The sequence below is a fragment of the Acipenser ruthenus genome, chromosome 19 (genome assembly GCF_902713425.1).
Source record: "Acipenser ruthenus chromosome 19, fAciRut3.2 maternal haplotype, whole genome shotgun sequence".
Lineage (NCBI taxonomy): Eukaryota > Metazoa > Chordata > Actinopteri > Acipenseriformes > Acipenseridae > Acipenser > Acipenser ruthenus.
Window position 1 is genome coordinate 29,387,168 of NC_081207.1, and position 18,547 is coordinate 29,405,714.

An 18,547-nucleotide genomic window follows, 5' to 3' on the forward strand; every position below is an offset into this window, starting at 1 on the left:
ATCCACTGTTTTGGTTTGAGTTACTTCCTGGTCCGTGACGTCATCCACATCACCACTGCGAGCCAGACTGCCACATATGGTGTCAGAAGTGGGATAAACAACGCCTCCAACAGCCGGACCAGGAACAGCAAAGGAAGTTTTTTTCGTGTTCGTTTTTTTCAAATAGTGTTTTTTGTGTTTGAAAAAAAAAAAAAAAAAAAAAAAAAAAAAAAAAAATGGATGAAGTGGACGCCTATATGGAGAGGTGGCATGCGCATCAGAGGGAGTTGAAGGAAGGAGGGGCTACATGGTGCCTCGCCTGCCTGGAGTATGGGCACCTCCCTGAGGTGTGCCCATATGAAGACCCCCTCTTTGTGCAGGCCTTTGATCGAGGTGAGGTGGAGACTGCGGAGGAGTGGATCCACCTGAAGGCCATACCATCGCCGCAGGTGGATCAGGAAACCTGCCTCACCTGCCTCAAAGGGGAGGAGTGGTGCTTTGCCGTCGGCAAGGTCGGGCACAAAGCACCCGACCAACCCCCTCCATGGCAGGAGGTGGAACTGCTGGTCCCGAGGAAGGGAAGGAGGGGCGGTGCTAAGAAGGCAAAGAAGCCCGCACGTCCTGCGCCTGAGTGGGAGGAGCCCGAACGTCCTGCGCCTGAGTGGGAGGAGCCCGAACGTCCTGCGCCTGAGTGGGAGGAGCCCGAACGTCCTGCGCCTGAGTGGGAGGAGCCCGAACGTCCTAAGCCCAAGAGGGGGGAGTCGGTGCATCCACAGCCCAAAAGGGAGGAGTCGGTGCGTCCACAGCCCAAAAGGGAGGAGTCGGTGTGTCCACGGCCCGAAGAGAGGGAAGTCGGGGCTTCCACAGCCCTAGGACCCAAGCTGCAGTCCCAAGAGCCAGAAGGGGAGGAGTTACAGGCTCAACCCCCTGAATTTTTCTGGGGGGGAGAAGGGCAGGATGCTGGTGTTCCCCAGCAGCCTCTATTTATGCTGCTGAAGGGAGCACGGCACACACCAGCCCAGCCGCCACAGCAGAGGGAGCCAGCACCGCCACAGCCTCCCTCTGAGTGGCCAGCATCCGCCCCATCGCCTCTGCCTCCACCACCACCAGGAGCAGAGCAGCAGGAGCTGCCTCTGTCTCCACCACCACCAGGAGCAGAGCAGCAGGAGCTGCTTCTGTCGCCACCATCACCAGGAGCAGAGCAGCAAGAGCTGCCTCTGCCTCCGCCGCCTCCACCGTCGTGGGAGGACTGCTTGCCCCTCCCACCTCCACCAGCAGAGGGTGAATGCCTGCTGGTTCCGCCTCCACCGTCGTGGGAGGACTGCTTGCCCCTCCCACCTCCACCAGCAGAGGGTGAATGCCTGCTGGTTCTGCCTCAACCGCCGTGGGAGGACTGCTTGCCCCTCCCACCTCCACCAGCAGAGGGTGAATGCCTGCTGGTTCCGCCTCCACCGTCGTGGGAGGACTGCTTGCCCCTCCCACCTCCACCAGCAGAGGATGAATGCCTGCTGGTTCTGCCTCAACCGTCGTGGGAGGACTGCTTGCCCCTCCCACCTCCACCAGCAGAGGATGAATGCCTGCTGGTTCTGCCTCAACCGTCGTGGGAGGACTGCTTGCCCCTCCCACCTCCACCAGCAGAGGATGAATACCTGCTGGTTCCGCCTCAGCCGCCGTGGGAGGACTGCTTGCCCCTCCCAGCTCCACCAGCAGAGGGTGAATACCTGCTGGTTCCGTCTCAGCCGCCGTGGGAGGACTGCTTTCCCCTCCCACCTCCACCAGCAGAGGGTGAATACCTGCTGGTTCCACATCCACCGTCATGGGAAGGACTGCTCCTGCCCTGCCTCGCACCACCCAGGGATGCCTGCTTCGCATCGCCTGGGGCTGCCTGTTGCTCCGCATCACCTGGAGAGCCACCAGCTACAGAGAACGAGGGAGAAGTGGAGCTCCCGCTGCCGCCTCCATGGCCAGGGGCTCCCCTCCCGAGTTCACCTCCCGAGGGTCCGCTGCCGCTGCAGTCGCCTGGGGTCGCCAGGGATCCTGCTTCGCCTGGGGTCACTACACTGTGGTCGGAGCCCCACGGAGGGGAGCTGCCGGCCATGAAGAAAGGGGGGGAGGTCAGGAGACCAGCTCCCCCAGCCGCACTTTCGCGGCCGGAGATCATGTGGTCAGAGCCCCACGGAGGGGAACTGCTGGCCGTGAAGAGGAGGGGGGAGGTCAGGAGACCAGCTCCCCCAGCCGCACTTTCGCGGCAGGAGTTTGGGTGGTCAGAGCCCCACGGAGGGGAACTGCTGGCCATGAAGAGGAAGGGGAAGGTCAGGAGACCAGCTCCCCCAGCCGCACTTTCGCGGCCGGAGATCATGTGGTCAGAGCCCCACGGAGGGGAACTGCTGGCCGTGAAGAGGAGGGGGGAGGTCAGGAGACCAGCTCCCCCAGCCGCACTTTCGCGGCAGGAAATACTGTGGCTGGAGCCCCATGAAGGGCAGCTGCCAGCCATGAAGAAGGGGGGGGAGGTCAGGAGACCAGCTTCCCCCGCAGCAATTTCGCTGCAGGAGAAAGGGTGGCCGGCCATGAAGAAGGGGGGGCAGGTCTGGAGACCACCCCCAAAATTTTTTTGGCCAGAGGAGCCGGCCGGTGCGCGGGCCATTGGAACGCTACGGCTGTTTGGGTGGGAGGAGGACATCCCACCGTGGCCGCCACCTTTGGTCCGCTGCTGCCCCTGTTCCTGCGCCGGGACTGCTAACCGGGACTTTGGGGACTAAGGGGGGAGGTGGCCGAAAAGGCCATGTGTGCTGCGCACAAGGGGGGGCATGTGTGGCGGAGTGTCCCGCCCCTATTTATTATTATTTGTATTTTTGTTTGCGGCGCGGGTAAAAGCGCCGCGTCTTTTATTGTTATATTTAAAAACCTCGTGAGGATGCATGGCTGATCAGCTACTGATTATTTAACTAGCTGACAGTCATGCATCCTTACCAAACACGTGCAGACTCTGGCCGGGGGATAATAAGATAATTACCAACTAGTTAAATCCCTCGGCCAGAGTATATAAACCAGCAGCACTATGCACTCGGGGTGTGGAGTGTTCGAGAGTGGAGAACGGGAGAGAGAGAGAGGAAGAAAACAATTGCTAAAACGTGCTGGAGTATCCAGCACGAAACTTACTTGTTTGTTTATTCGTTCGGCCCTCGTGCCCTTTGGTTTGGTGTTTTGTTAAATCTTTTGTTTTTGTTTTGTTTATTAAATACGCTGAGTGCACCAGCACTCAGCTTCAACCGCCCATCCACTGTTTTGGTTTGAGTTACTTCCTGGTCCGTGACGTCATCCACATCACCACTGCGAGCCAGACTGCCACAAGCAGAAACCCGCAGAAAGTACCTCCCCCCCTGCCTTCCCAAACGCAGACTGACCTACTTCTGTCTCTCTGTGGTACTGTTCAGACAGAGGGCTTCCCTGCTTCTGTCTCTCTGTGGTACTGTTCAGACAGAGGGCTTCCCTGCTTCTGTCTCTCTGTGGTACTGTTCAGACAGAGGGCTCCCCTGCTTCTGTCTCTCTCTGGTACTGTTCAGACAGAGGGCTCCCCTGCTTCTGTCTCTCTGTGGTACTGTTCAGACAGAGGGCTCCCCTGCTTCTGTCTCTCTGTGGTACTGTTCAGACAGAGGGCTTCCCTGCTTCTGTCTCTCTGTGGTACTGTTCAGACAGAGGGCTTCTCTGCCGAAATGCAGCATTCCCTTTCTGTTCCGGGACGTGACCTCTCAAAAGGGGGCTGATGCAGTAATGGATGGACAATTTGGAATTTGGTCATTAACCCCTGTAAATGCTTTGCCACTGACTCATTGTGTGACCCTGCACAAGTCACTTAACCTCCTTGTGCTCCGTCTTTCGGGTGAGACGTAGTTGTAAGTGACTCTGCAGCTGATGCATAGTTCACACACCCTAGTCTCTGTAAGTCGCCTGGATAAAGGTGTCTGCTAAATAAACAAATAATAATAAATACAATACAAATATGGTTGAAATAGTCTACTGTAGGATAGTATACGCGTGTGGTTCATGCCAGTGTCCACTGAAAGTGAATCTATAAGATTCATGCTGCATACATTCATTCTTCAATACTGGATAATCTGATGTGGAATGACCCAGAAATATTTTGCCGTTCCTCATGCCATGAATGCACAATGAGGCGGTTTGAAACACCGGGCTGGGACGGGTGGGGCACATTGTACAGAAGACAAAGGGCTTCAGTGGCTCAGTGCAGGTGGTCCTTCAGGCAGGAGGCGGAGCCTTCAGCAAACCTTCAGGCTGCAACACGCCCCCTGTAGTCATGAATGTGTAAGCAGCGCTTTACTGAGCCCTGCACAGCTACACTCAAACCTTTATTATAAAACCACAGCACACAGTCATTTAAAGTACCATTATGTAAAATGATCAGAATGGTTGGCTGACACCTTCAGTAATAAAATAATCCAAAAAAAAAAGTAAAACTAATTAACAATACTACTTCACTGGGCCAATTCACCAGCAGCACTATTTCACAAGTCACTCCGGAAATGATGTAACGATTACATAAACTTTATCACCCTCTCTCCCTCCTCCTTCTAGTCCAGTGCACCAGGAAGTACTTCTTATCTCCGCTAGAGACCACGTGGGTGTAAGAGTAGTGTCCAAGTCAACACAGCCTTGCCTTTGACTGTGGAAGATTCTGCTATTAAGCGCAATACACAGTGTCTATCTACGTATATAGACAGACCTGTTAAGCAGGTTACACCAAGCAAATGGCAACAGACGCAAAAAGACCCAAGGTTAGATATAACAAATTCAATTCCTTTGTTCTCATTTCAGATTTCCAGTTCTGGCGGAGGTATGCAGTGAAGTCTGAATAGTTATGTTTCGCAAACACATCAAGTAAACCCCGATCTAGTCATTCACGCGTCATCGAGTATTTATAATCAGGATTGTAATGCTACAGGCTGCTGTTGCTGGGGTATTCGATTCATTTAGGGTTAACGAGTTCAGACTCAATCTGCAAACTTTTAAAACAGCCAAATGATTTACAGTTTAAAACACATTATTATTATTATTATTATTATTATTATTATTATTATTATTATTATTATTATTATTGTATTTCGGAAGCAGATCTCATGTAAATACGCGCCAGCATCCTTGTGTAACGTGGAATATATTGGTTCGCTGTTTTTATTTGATTTATTTTTTGGCTGCTCGTGCTGGTTCAGGAGGCGTGGTTCTGGTTAAACTGTTCCATCAAAAAATAGGGTCTAGCCCTCCAGGTGCTATTAATTATATAGTGCCTTTCAGCACAAGCTGTCCTGTAGAAAATATACAATTCTGTATGTTCATGATGCGACTCACAGCTTTTGGAGAATAGCACGCCCTTTCTCTGATTTTCATAGTGCTGTATACACATAAAGAAAGTCTGTACTGAATTGGTCTTCTTCTCACCAGTTGGTTGATATTGGCGTCATCATCCAGTACTTTCAAGTACATCACCTCTGTCTGTTTTACAGCAGGACAATGGAGCCAGCGCACAGAACCCCGGAGAGGACAAAACGCTCCATTCTTTCCTCAGCTGGTGTAAAGAGGTCAGACTGGAACTCAGTGAGAAGGTGAGGACTCTGAGGTTCAGGTCTGTGTTCATGTCAGTGTATTGATTGGATAGGTCCTGTACGCCTTGTGATTCCCTTCTCACACCACCTGTATCATGCAGGGTCATCTGGTTTTGAAGACGGGATTATTAAATCAAGGGGATGAATGTTTGTTTGGTTTTGTGGATAGGGCATGAGTGTACATATGAGTCACAGTTAAGGAATTAGACACGTTTATTCTGAAGATTTTGAGTGTGTGATGTGTGCATTCCCTTCCCAGGTGTACGTTAGCAGGGAAGGCACTGTGGCTGACTACGGAATGCTAGCCAGGGAGGAGATTGAAGAAGGAGAGGTGATCTTCTCAATCCCCAGGGCCGCCCTGCTGAATCAGCACAGAACCGCCATCCACTCCATCCTCGAGAAAGGTCAGGGAACAGGGTCTGGAGACAGGGTGTTTTCTTTTTTTTTTTTTTTTTTTTTTTTTTTTTAAAGGAAACAGCAACTATTTCTATATCACAGGAGATAAACAAACAGTAAGTAGGAAGAATCCAATCTGGGTGTAGGTAGCATTTCAGGGATGGCACTAAGACTCCCATTGCCCAGAATTGATCCATTCCTGGTTTTACCGTAAGTTTAAGAAGACACATCCGAGCTTGTTACCTCTACACTGTGGCTAATCAAGCTCATAGTAAAACCTGGAATTGGTGAAACTGCTATCATACCATTATTGCTTCAAACGTTGCCTGGTGTTGCATGGCCTTTGTACTTCTGGCTGGGGGGTACGGATGGGTCATTGTCCTCTGTGCTCTGTAGCTGAAGAGGGCTGTGCCTGGTCTCCCTGTCTCTCTCCAGAGGAGGAGTCCCTGAAGAGCCAGTCCGGCTGGGTCCCTCTCCTCCTGGCTTTGATGTTCGAGTACACCAACAGCGAGTCTTACTGGAGCCCCTACCTGTCTCTCTGGACAGACTTCAGGGCTCTTGACCACCCCATGTTCTGGTGAGAATGGACATGATCTATTCAAGTTCAAGTCGTTCGCTTTGTTATCTAAGCATCATACACTGAGATGTTTAGATAGATAATCCTAATTTTTTTTATTAAAAAAAATAAAATAATAATAATATTAGATATTAAAAACAGTAAACGCTATTCTCTGCGACTGCAAACCGCTGAATTTGAATTTTGTTGAAAAGTTCACTTAATTTTCTCTTACTAAAAAGCAGTGAAGCGGTGGAAGTTTGTGTTCTGTTAAATGCTCGGCTCACTTTCAACGTAAACAAGGTATTTGGAATGTAATATTGTCAGCTGAGCTCGAGGTGATAGGAGTGTGTTTGCGCTCCCGCAGGCCCGAGGAGGAGAGAGAGAGGCTGCTGCAGGGCACAGGGGTCCCGGAGGCTGTCGAGAGAGACCTCGCCAACATTCTGAAGGAGTACAACGACATCGTCCTGCCTTTTATCCAATCGCATCGCGAGGTGCTGGACCCGCAGAAGCACACGCTCGAGCTCTACCAGAGCCTGGTGGCCTTTGTCATGGCCTACAGGTGAGAGGTCAGGGGTCAAAGCTGGGGGGCATTGAACACCCAAATTAATTACAAAATAAAAAATAAAAAAGACACTTGTTGTTTTTGTCTGAAATCCCCCTTTTGCCACCTAAGAAATTCCAAATTCCCTTGGTTTTTTTTTTCACCTTTTGAAATGAGTCATGCAAATTCCCGTCCACGCAAATATAATAAAATAACAGAAGTGTTGTGCCAACAAACCAAACACCCCTGATTACAAAATGCTAGTTTTTTTGCTTTTGAAATTAATCATGCTGTTGTTTTATTTATTTTTGGCTTTTGGAGCCCATAAGCCACACCTACTACAGTGACAGTAAGAAAACAGCAAGAGGAGCACTCGGTTTCCCCGAGTCAAACACTGCCCAGCCCTGTGGAGTAAAGATAGTGTCATTGTTCTCTGCTATTGACATTCCTCTCTCTGTCCAGCTTCCAGGAGCCCCTGGAGGAGGATGAGGAAGATGAGAAGGAGCCCAACCCTCCCATGATGGTTCCCATGGCGGACATCCTAAATCATGTGGCCAATCACAATGCCAACCTGGAATTCAGAACAGTGAGTCACGCTCTTTTATAAGCCAGACCAGCTGCCTGTGGAGTCATAGACCTCGCTGTTTATCAGTGACAGCCTCACCTGCTGGCCAGCTTCCCAGGGATTGCGAGCAGACTCTTGCAGAGGGAAGGCAGGGTGCCAGACATCTCTCAAAGGGGATTAGCGATCAACCTGTTTGTGACGGGAATTAATAATTTTTTACTAAAATGTAAAATGAAACACAGGAGATAACCCTATACATATGCATTAGCTTACTCTCCACCTGCGCACTTTTCAGGACAGTTTAAAAATGGTGTCTGTCAGGAGGATCAAGAAAGGAGAGGAGGTGTTCAACACCTATGGAGAGTTGGCCAACTGGCAGCTCTTGCACATGTATGGCTTTGTCGAGTCGTACCCGAGCAACACCAACGACAGTGCAGACATCCAGATGGCCACCGTGTACAAGGCTGCACTGCAAGGTGAGTGGCTCAGACACGAGGATGTAGAACAGAACTGCAGCGCCTCCGTGCACTGGCCTGGCTGTTTCACTCTTACCAGCGCCTCTGAACAGTCCAGGGTAATTTCATCAAGGGCTGATATTCTCATTTGGAGTATTTAAACCCCAGCAGATTTCCTCTATTCTTCCCCAAGCTTAAGAAATACAGAATCAAAGTTTGAGTATATTTCTGAAGGCAGTGACATTTTTTGAAATTGTGATTTACAGTACAGGAAGTTTCGACTGATGAATGAAAGACTAGAATTAAGGTTAGCTATTTGTGCGTGGAAATGCAGCCCAGTTGGCTTGCTGATGTTTCACGGTCTGTGTCAATTTGTCTGGTCAGCTGCCAGGACAGAGTCGGAGCGCAGCCTAGTGGTGGAGAAATGGGATCTCCTGTGCCAGCTGGACATTGTGGGCGAGGAGAGGGCGTTTGTGTTTGGTCAGTCTGGATCGCTGACCGACGAGGAGCTCTACACCTCACTCAAGGTCAGAGGTCACAGGAATTGGGTGGTGGATGGAGTTTAACCTGGGGGTGACAGAGCTTCTGCTATATCTGACTAAGCAGGGAGTATCATTGGCCTTTAGTTTTCCCACTGAAAAAAGCCAGAAATGCAAATCAAATCCAAACATGACTGTGCAGCAGCTAGTAACGTCAGCTTAGCTTAAAACAGTTAATTGGCATTTTAAAACCTAAAATAAATTAATTCAGGAGTAAAATCATAACATTTTATTCTGTATTACAGGGATGGGAGTAAGACTCCTATTGCGTAGCAGTTTTGCCCATTTCAGGTTTTAAAAGGGGCCTGATAAGCATCAGAATATAGCTAACTCCTATCTTATTAAATCCATAGTAAAACTAGGAGTATATCAAACTGCTGTGATGGGTCATTTACATCCCTTTATTACCCTCTGCATTCAAGGTTTTGGTGCAGTTCTGTCGAGCTGAAGCAGCATATGGAAATTTGGGGGATAAGCCCTTAAAAGGATTTTTCATTTGGTTGGAAAGCAGCAGCCCTGTATTTTCCCCTGCATTTGTTTATTTTGGAACTGACCGACTATCGAGATGCTCATTTCCTTGTATTCCTCTTCCAGGTGCTCTGTATGCCTGTGGAGCAGTTCAAGGAGTTTAAAGAGAATGAGGGCTGGGAGGAAGCTGAGGAGGATGATGAGGATGAGATGGCAGCAGCACTGTCCAATGAGGGGATTCCCAAACTGAGCTTGCCATGGAGACAGCTGCTTGGGGATAGTGTCACCCTCACACTCCAGGACTATGCAGACAAGCTGCAGCCAGACAAGGAGCTGCTGGGAGATCGGCAAGCATACGGCCGTCTCAGCAGCAGGGAACGCCTAGCGTTGCAGCTCCGCTATGGGCAGAAAGTAACTCTACACCAGCTTCTGGAGCTGACACTGTGCCACTCCATCTGAGAATTGACTGCAGGGATTTAAAACACAAATTTGGAAAATATTTTCACATCATTAATCCTTTTAAGGAATCCTTTTGTCTTTTTCAAATCCTTTGGAACACGCACTTTTCAAATGGCAATACATTCACACACCTCCCAAACATTTTACCGTAGGTCATTGAGCTGAACTTTCATTAGTGTCAATTTAATCAAGCACACATGACATTTTATATATATACTATATATATATAAAAAAAAATGTTCTGCAAGATGTCAATTAAGAGTTTAATTACAATTGGATGAGGGGTTTCTAAGACTTAACAGTTCAGCTATACAGATGTCTTTCCTCAGTAAATTGAAAATCAGGAACTTCTGTTTATTACATTTTAAACCGATGAAGTAAACTGTTAGACACACGAGGCATTTTAAGCCTTTAGAATAAAGCACTTCAGCATCTGGTCAGGCAGCATTTTTTTTTTTTTTTTTTTTTTAAACCACTATGAATTAAATTCGAATTTGAAGTACCCCTATTTTTTATTTCTTTCCCATTTGCCTACTGGTAGGTTTGAGACAGGGTCGTTGGTTTTCCCTTTAAAAACATAATTATGACAACCAATTGTAATGGTTTACCAGTAAATAAGGAGATAAGCTTGAAAGAGAAAACTAAGGCCTCGCTATGACTTTCAGTTCTGATCAATGTGGGTTGCAGCAGTAAGGAGACATTCAAATTAGGCATTGTAAAGTGCATACTGTCTAAAATTAGGGTACATTTATTTTTCCCCTTTGATTTGCATGACATTCAATCGAATAGGTTTTAAAAAAAAAAAAAAAAAAAAGACCAAGGGGTGTCTACAGCACTGAGCTTTTCAACTGATCAAGCATTTATGAACACTTTGTATGTCAAGATTTAGGGTTTATTATGCAACAGTGAACAATGCAACTGAACAAACATTTTGATTACGTCCAATCTATGTTGTGTTTAAATGTACATAAAAAAAACCCAGCAGGAAGAGAATGCTGCATCTCATGACTTTTAATGCGTAACTACAGTATGCATACATACAAGAAATAAGTGGTATAACTAAAGGCAAAACTATAAAGTACTACAAAATACAACACAGGGACCAATACATTTACAAAACATTCAAAATCCTTACAAAATGGGCTGTATTGGTCCTTTGTTTTTTTTATCTTTATACAAACTCAACAGATTCTTTACCAACAAGCTGGCATTTCTGTATTCCACAATTTTACAAGCATCAGGGAGAACCTCTAATCCCATGTTTAAAATTACACACCCCTCCCCCTTCACCTCACACCAAGTCTGGAATAACCCCTTGTTTTAGGAATAAAACTGGCTGCTTTCCCCTGTCCCCTTTATTTAATAAATGTAATTTCTCCCAAATGTTTAAAAAAAAACAAAAAAACACACCACACATCTTTAAGTGGACTGCTATACTTTCCCACTCCTATAAAGTGTTTCTGAACACAAATTAAGTTAATTTTTTAATCCTTCAGTGTAACAGAAATACAATAGATATGCCATTATGAACATGGAAAACAGAAAGTTCAAAATTGGGTAGACCGGGACAGTACAAAAAAAAATGGATTTGTATCCCAGAATTTAGTATCAGCAGCTGCCTTTTTTTTTTTTTTTTTTTTCCCCCCCAAAGCGGATCCTGGTACCAGACTTCAATTTATTTTAAACACTGCAGTTTTAGTCCAGTTTTGAAAGATTGCACTCCCTTTTTATTTACATTAAAGTTCAAAATTATATTCACAGCATCTCCTAAATACTTTTTTTTTTTTTTATTTAAGTTTCTTTTTCTTCAAAGTTTTTGGCCAAAAGTCACAAATCAAAATGAAATAGTCCACAAAAAAGGTAACTTCTTTAAAAGATGTCCTAGGTCTGTCCCCATGCAGACTGCTGTGGCAGTTTGGAAGAGCCATCGGTGTCAGGTGGAGTGTGGAAATTGAGGGAGGTTTTCCCCATATACTTCTGGCTGCAGTGACCGATTGTCTAACTAGCACTAGTGCCTTCCATCACTTGCTGTGCCTGCTTCTGTCCCATGCAGCACTGGGCCACCGACTGGAACAACCTGCAAAAAATAATAAAATTAACACACCACAGTTGGAACTACTTTTCTTATATGATATCTATTTCCCCACTTGAGCATGAATTATAGAATACAGTTGTGTACCAAAGTATGTAATAACAAAATAGTATGTTGGTGATAAATAAAGCAATACATAGTATAATAAATGCAAAAGTGTTTAAAGTAAAAACAAAAATCGGCACATCAGGCAGTGTCTGAATATTGTAAAAAAAAAAAGTTTCATTAAGATTTGGATGCAACATTAAGATATTACTGGCAAATTGTGTAGGAAAAAAACATTACTTTTCAATCTCTGGTGCACAGTGGACAAAGTCATGGTTCCAGAACTTGAAGGCTGGGTTTTTAATCAACTCGATGAAAGTGATAAGTAAACCCCATGGGTGAGGCCTGTTCACAATCAACCTCTCAAGTAGAACCCTAGGGAAAGAAATACCAACACAATAAACACTTAGTCACACACACCTTAAAAAGCTACATACAACAGGCTTTACTCATTAGGTTTTAATCATTTCTGCCGTTATCCAAAAAAGTGAAAGCTCAGTATCTTTAACAGGACTTGAACATGTCACAAGAACATTTGCTATGGTGTTGAGTGCAACGGATTCAATAAGCATGGTGCAACTGTTTAAGAAACATTTTTTTTTATATAATATATATATATAAAAAAAAAAAAAATCATGAACACAATAACAGTTCCAACATTCTTCTCCCACCTGGTTATCTGCTCCTGTATAGCCTCAGTGTTGGCCTCAGCAAACAGATAGAGCATTGTGCAACTGAAGTAGTGAGTGTGGCTGTTTGGGTAACGCAGCTGATTGGCAATTGCATTCAGAAACAGGTACCGGCCTGCCAAAAAAAGAAAGTAAAGTAGTTAAAGAAACAGGTGACATTTTTATTTAACACCTTGATTTTAAAAGAAACACTAACAATGCATATAAAACAAATCATACAGGGAATGCAAGTGCAATTAATGTTTTGTTGTGAATACTGGTTTACAGTTTGTTTGGTAGATAGAAAGAGAAAGCTCTTACCCTCAGTATCGAGGTCCACAGCCAGGTTCTGGAAGATGTCCATATGAGCAGAATGTGTGATGGTGCTCATGGATGGTGTACTACCCTTGTTGTGGATGTGAGCAATCGCTTGGGTTCCAACATAGAGCACCAGTGCATTGATAAGCTGAATGTTGTAACGATTCCCTGCCTCATTAGAAACCTTTGTAAGAAAAAAATAATATCACATTAAAAAAGAGCTGTTAAACCCCTAGGAGGCGAAAAAAAAAAAAAAGTTTCATTGACACCAGACAGTTAAAACTTTGATTTATTCCCCAACAAGTAGAAATTTTGCAAAATGTTTGCTGGTTCTGCTTCTCAGATGTGAAGCAAGCCGCTGGCAATGCCCCAAAATGACTTTATATATGAGAAGATCCAAGAGCATTCCCCAATGTTTACTAACAGTTATGATTACCGATGTGCCAGTCAAATGGCTGGGGGACAACTAATCCGCCAAAAGCAGCTTGCATGAATCTAGAAGAGATTTACTTCCCCAATGTCCTGACTGTATTCAGTTTGCTAAGCTGTCTAGGACTGGGTGCAAGAGGTCACAAGGATTGCTCCTGTTTTCACACCAAGTCGCTTAGAGCAGGGATTTGGAACGAAGGTTTCCCTGATACCCAGTCATCCCCTAACTGGCAAATTGTTTGCTTTTTTTTGGACCTGTTGTGGCAGATCCAAAAGGAAGCAAGCTCTGCCTTCCACCCCATTCCATTATAAAAAAACAAAATAGCACTCAAAGACAGTTAAAAATGTTAACCTGGTCTAATGATGTGTCGCTGTGCTGCAAATGTTTCCAGGGACCCAAAATGGCGCCCCCTACCTGCAGGTTGCTGCGGAGCTCGGACAAGAAAGTAACAGGAGAACGAGTCTTCAGGTAGGAGTCCAAATCTTTCTTAAACTGAGGTGGCATCACTCCAGTGAAATTAGTGAGAATACGAGGAGCAATATTGATTTCACTCAACATGTCCACCTAGGAAAAGAAAGAGCCATCAGCTTCATGAAGCAGACATATGCATACATACATACATACATACATACATACATACATACATACATACAAGCAAGCTCTTCAATATATTCCAGATAAGCGGTTTGAGATGCATGTGTAAAACAATAAAGTGTTACACTATCAACTATATCTATCAAGAAATTTGCATCCCCAGTGTAGGATCACACATCATATTAAACCACATTAGAATTTATATTACTGCACAATAAAATTACCTTCAGGTTAGGAGTAAATGGATCCGGAAGCCTCATGTTGCGTGGGAAGGCACTGAGAATCAGGTTCCGCAGTTGGATACAGTTGGGTGGGATAACGTCACAGAAGCCATAATGGTAATCACACAGGAACTCTGGGAAGTCATGGAGGAGGACCAGCAAAACACGCAGAGTGCCCTGATGAATAAATAACACAGAATGGGAATGCTGTATAAAAGCCCATATGCACAACTTTTTGCCATACCTCAACACATCTTTGGGTCATGAACCAGCATCAAGAGTAAAATTCTCAGCTGTGAAACAGGTGGTGCTATACATTTACTAGCCTTTATTTGTCAAATTCCTAAGAGAGGTGTTTAATACTACTTTGGTTAATCCCCATTTTCTCATTTACATTAAAAAAATAAATAAATAAAAATAAAAACAACCAACCAGAAGTCAAAAGAACCATTTAATAAAGCTTGCTATCAGGACAAGTTAAAATCCTCTAGTTCTATTTAACTTCTAATAGTCTTACCTTGTAGAGAATTTGCATAGGTTTGTTGAGCTCAACATTCCTTAAGAAGGGACCCAGGTATTTGAACAGGTCAATCAGCAGTTGAGCATACATGGGCCAGCCCTACAGAACAATTAACATACAAAATTAAAAAAAAAACAAAAAAAAAAAACAAACAAAAACCCAAACACAGGAATACCCCCCACAGAACTTAATCTGTAGAGATAGATTTGTCCTACCTTCTGTTGGGGTGTATGTGCCAGCATCCTAGCAATAAATATGCGATGAGATATCAGTTCCAGCCAGGCGTACACAAACCCAGGAGCTTTGGTGGGCCGCAGGATATGGAAAGTATTGCTGCGAGAAGGGGGGGTGGGGGAGTTAGAAATTATTTTCTGTGGAGTTCACAACGTGCCCAGCTTTACAAGACTAAGGTGCATGCGTACTGGATGAGACAAAGTCTATAGCTAACAAAGGGTCTATTTTCAAAAAGGCATGAAGGTCCTGCTTCTGGCCTGTTTTTTTAAAATTTACAGTAGCCTTATTTGTTTGCATCAGATTTTAGCTGCTGTCAGTACTTACCAGAAAGCAGTCAATGTCTGGAAGTTGATGGTTTCCAGCACATGCTCTGGTGCATTCAACTCCAACAGCAGCATGATAAAAATTCTGTGATAGGGCAATTGTTGAAACTCAGTCTGCCGGACATCATGGTCCTGAATAAGGACTCCGACCACAATACCCAGAACCTAAATGGACAGATGAAAAACTAGTTAGATGTTGGTTGTGAAAAATGCTGCTCAAAACAGATTAAATACTATAGCCTAAAATAAGGAGTTGCAAGCGGTACCATTTTCACACACTGCCTCATACATAAGACTAAAACAGCTCTGTTGCTCTCCAATTTAAAAAATACATTACGTACAGAAGCAAAAAAGGTCTTAGATGCAACACATTTTAAAATGCAGACCTTGTTGAGTAGGTTGATCTTCGTCACTGTGTTAGTCGCCTCTCCAGAGTGTTTGACTAGAAGTGCGATGAGTCTAACAAAGGCATCCAGGTTATGATAGCACTTGGCACGGATGATGGCGGCACTGGCAGCAGGGTTGTGCTGCTGTTCTGCCTGGGCGCGGTAACTGATCTCCACACACATCTCCGTACACAGTCGGAAGAAACGGGTTATCAGATCGTCAGTCTTCAGGATTCCCTGCTGGTGCATCTAATAGGAGGAAGGGGAGATTAAAATAAATACATGTTACAGGGAGTACAAAACAAACAAACAAAAAAAAAACACAAACTAAATATACATGAGAAATGTTCCCAAACACAACTTGTTGAGATTCTCAACCCATGTCTACTGCTGGGGTCCGGCAAGATTACTTAAGTTATTGCTGACTGACTGTGCCAATACCTGTCCCACAAAGGCAGAGAAGGCCTTGGTGCTGTCTCGACCGGCAGCTGCAGAGTGGTAGAGGTTCACCCACTCTCTCAGTAAGTACTCTGCCTTCTCCCTCAGGCCAGGAGGGTCATCATATTCTGATGCCTGCGAGATCCCAGAGTGCATCATGAAATTGGGCCCTCCATGGGCACGGTCAATCATTGCTTCATAGTTTGACCGGACCACTTCCATTAGTTGGGGCAGCCTGTTAAATTGGAAATTAAATATTACTGTAAAGTTTTCTTCATTTTTTATTTACTCCCCTTCCAGTGTTGCCTTTGAGCACACTTGCCAGTTTCCCTGACGAGGTCCTACATCCTGTCTAGTTTGGAGAAATCAAGGTATCATGAAGGGATGTTGGTATTCAGTGGCTACCTGTGATCTTCTGCAACAGATGCAAGTTTACTATTTGAGGGGGTCTCAGCTAGAACGGAGTAACCATCATCCAAGCTGTTTAAAGAAAAAAAAGTTGGTTTTACAGTACTGAGGAGGTGGGGGTAAAATGTGCCTTCAAAATCACATAAGCATAGCTCCCACAAAGTATGGCTGGATCATTTTATTTTAGATAGGGGTTACTCCATTCTACCACCTTCATTTGTAAAAGATATCAAAGAGATACTATTTTACAGCCAGATTTAAATATTTTATAAAAAGTTACAAGATAAATACTGAACTTTGATTTAAGAATATTTTTGGATTAGTCAGATATGGAAACTATACTTGAATTTATTATGAATGGTTACAAGTTTCTCACACGCTATGAGGCATATCTACCAAACAGCATCAGGAAAAAAAAAACCCTCAGTAGGAGTCAATTCAATATATACTTAGATGTTTAATTTGCATTGGGCTTTTCATTTGGCAATAACAATACATTAAAATATTTCAAAAGGCAGGTAACACTTCTAGAAATGTTTCAAATGGGCCATGCAGCATTTTTACAAGACAGCCCAAGTCATTTTAGAAATCAGGCAGCAAACACACTTACCCCTCAGGAGCGTTTGCTCTGGAGTGGGCGCTGGTTCTCATGAGTGTTTCGATGGTGTGGAACAAGTCAGCTTCAGTGATGTGGCTCACACTCCTCTCGTCCACCAGAAGTAACTTCACTAACTGCATAGCGAATGCCACAGCCATGTAATGCAGGCCATTTTCCATTGACTAAGAAACAGACAGGCAACCTTGCTTTAGACAAATTACTTCTGGGAAATATATAAAGAAAGCAAAACAATGAAGTATTCTCACCTGGGCTAGGTGTAGGTCGTACTGCTGCATATTAACCAGATGGTTTCTGATAAGCAGCTCCACAGCTTCAACATTGTATTTGTACTCGTCACGACATTCAATCAAGCACCTACCCTCAAACGAAAAAATCGGTCTCATGGATACAGTTTGTATTTTGCACATAAAAAAGGAGAACTTTCTACCACACTGCAACATCATTTTCCAGTAGGATTCTGGAAAGCAGCACAGGGCTCTTGCACATGGCGAGCAGTGACTTAGTAGGGGCAGCACATCCATTTACACAAACGCAAAGGTAAAATCAGGGGAGCAGAATTCAGGAGTGCAAATTGAATGAAACATCCCCTTTAAGGAGATCTACTAACTAGTGCCTTTAGGAGTAAGTAAACTTAAAACCTTAATCTTCCAGTACAGGTAAAGAGCACTAGATGAGGATCCTGATTTTATTGAAATCCAGTTTACCATACCCATTCTGGAAATGAATTAAATCTCTCCACTTTAATGTAGATCTAAACATTAAAGCTGTTCCTCAGTTCTAATGCAGAATCACCTGTACAGTGATATAAGCTCATATTTAAAGTGGCAATACAGCGTAACCTCAGGATGAAAAGATGCATACAGAGGCTTACTAATAGTGCAAAAGAACAACCCCAGAGGTAAGGCATACAGCACTGACCTGGTGATCTGCTTGTTGCACCACTGAGAGCCATAGGCACGGCCATCCTGCAGGGCCTTTAGAACCAACAGGTGACACTCGCGGTATCTGAGCAGGAGGTCTGCATCAGCACCACTTGTGGCATCGAGTAATCCTTCCACAGCCTAATACATAAGAAATTTAAAAGCATTTAAAAACAAAAAAAAGTCACTGTTGTATTATGGAAAAATCATTGGTTAACACCAACTTAAAAACACCCTTTCATGACAGACTACTTGGTCCATATCTGTCCTGTCGTCCGTCCGCCCGCCCGCGCCCCCCACCCCCCCCCCAAAAAAAAACCCACCCCACCCACACTGCTCACCTTCTGTAGCAAGCCCAATGCTGCAATGGTTTCGCGTGAATTCCTTGCCACCACCACAGCTTCTAGCAGACTACGCAGGGCCTGTGTCTGGGGGTTCATAGCCAACGCAGGAGGGACTGCGTGCAAGTGCTGTTCCAGATCAGCGATGCACTTGTCATAGATCTGTGCCACATCATCTGTTGCCCAGGCCTGTTGCTGTGGGGGGGGGGGGGGGGAAATAGGAATGAGGCAACAGCTACTTGCAACTCAAGACAAACAATTTACCAACTTGTTCCAGTAGATAGGTGAAACATGGAATAAAAAGTTAACACCTAAAACAGTAAATAAGCTGCCAGTACTCATCCTAAACAGTGGAAGATATACATTTTCTTAACCCTTTGGGGTCCTATGTCGGACCTGGTCTGACATTGC

General features: G+C 44.9%; 2 protein-coding genes across 20 annotated transcripts in view; one reads left to right on the plus strand and one right to left on the minus strand.

Annotated features, from left to right (window-relative positions):
• The first annotated feature begins 4,577 nt into the window (after nt 1–4,577).
• On the plus strand, nt 4,578–10,016 carry LOC117424088 (N-lysine methyltransferase setd6-like). Of its 3 annotated transcripts, none has more exons than XM_034040162.3 (9): nt 4,578–4,772; nt 5,499–5,597; nt 5,857–6,001; nt 6,390–6,570; nt 6,917–7,111; nt 7,556–7,679; nt 7,954–8,134; nt 8,498–8,640; nt 9,247–10,016. In XM_034040162.3, the coding sequence occupies exons 1-9, from the start codon at nt 4,746–4,748 to the stop codon at nt 9,577–9,579; spliced, it is 1,428 nt and encodes a 475-aa protein (XP_033896053.1). In that variant the 5' UTR covers nt 4,578–4,745; the 3' UTR covers nt 9,580–10,016. The 3 variants fall into 3 exon arrangements, with proteins under 3 accessions (XP_033896053.1, XP_033896055.1, XP_033896054.1); XM_034040164.3 differs by having other exon boundaries at nt 6,429–6,570; XM_034040163.3 differs by having other exon boundaries at nt 5,502–5,597.
• A 559-nt stretch (nt 10,017–10,575) lies between these two features.
• Nucleotides 10,576–18,547, minus strand: part of LOC117424087 (CCR4-NOT transcription complex subunit 1) — a 33,056-nt gene continuing 25,084 nt past the window's right edge. For 9 of the 17 annotated variants that reach the window (XM_034040145.3, XM_034040151.3, XM_034040152.3 and 6 more), the window contains exons 35-50: nt 18,137–18,331; nt 17,794–17,936; nt 17,121–17,229; nt 16,867–17,036; nt 16,254–16,328; nt 15,852–16,083; nt 15,411–15,659; nt 15,026–15,189; nt 14,683–14,800; nt 14,465–14,566; nt 13,951–14,124; nt 13,484–13,696; nt 12,706–12,886; nt 12,388–12,520; nt 11,957–12,091; nt 10,576–11,656 (exon numbers count right to left, since the gene is read on the minus strand). In XM_034040145.3, the coding sequence (XP_033896036.1) occupies nt 11,578–11,656; nt 11,957–12,091; nt 12,388–12,520; nt 12,706–12,886; nt 13,484–13,696; nt 13,951–14,124; nt 14,465–14,566; nt 14,683–14,800; nt 15,026–15,189; nt 15,411–15,659; nt 15,852–16,083; nt 16,254–16,328; nt 16,867–17,036; nt 17,121–17,229; nt 17,794–17,936; nt 18,137–18,331 (2,472 nt within the window). In that variant the 3' untranslated portion in view covers nt 10,576–11,577. The remainder of the gene's footprint in view (nt 11,657–11,956; nt 12,092–12,387; nt 12,521–12,705; nt 12,887–13,483; nt 13,697–13,950; nt 14,125–14,464; nt 14,567–14,682; nt 14,801–15,025; nt 15,190–15,410; nt 15,660–15,851; nt 16,084–16,253; nt 16,329–16,866; nt 17,037–17,120; nt 17,230–17,793; nt 17,937–18,136; nt 18,332–18,547) is intronic. The other 8 variants (XM_034040160.3, XM_034040159.3, XM_034040158.3 and 5 more) reach the window with 3 other exon arrangements.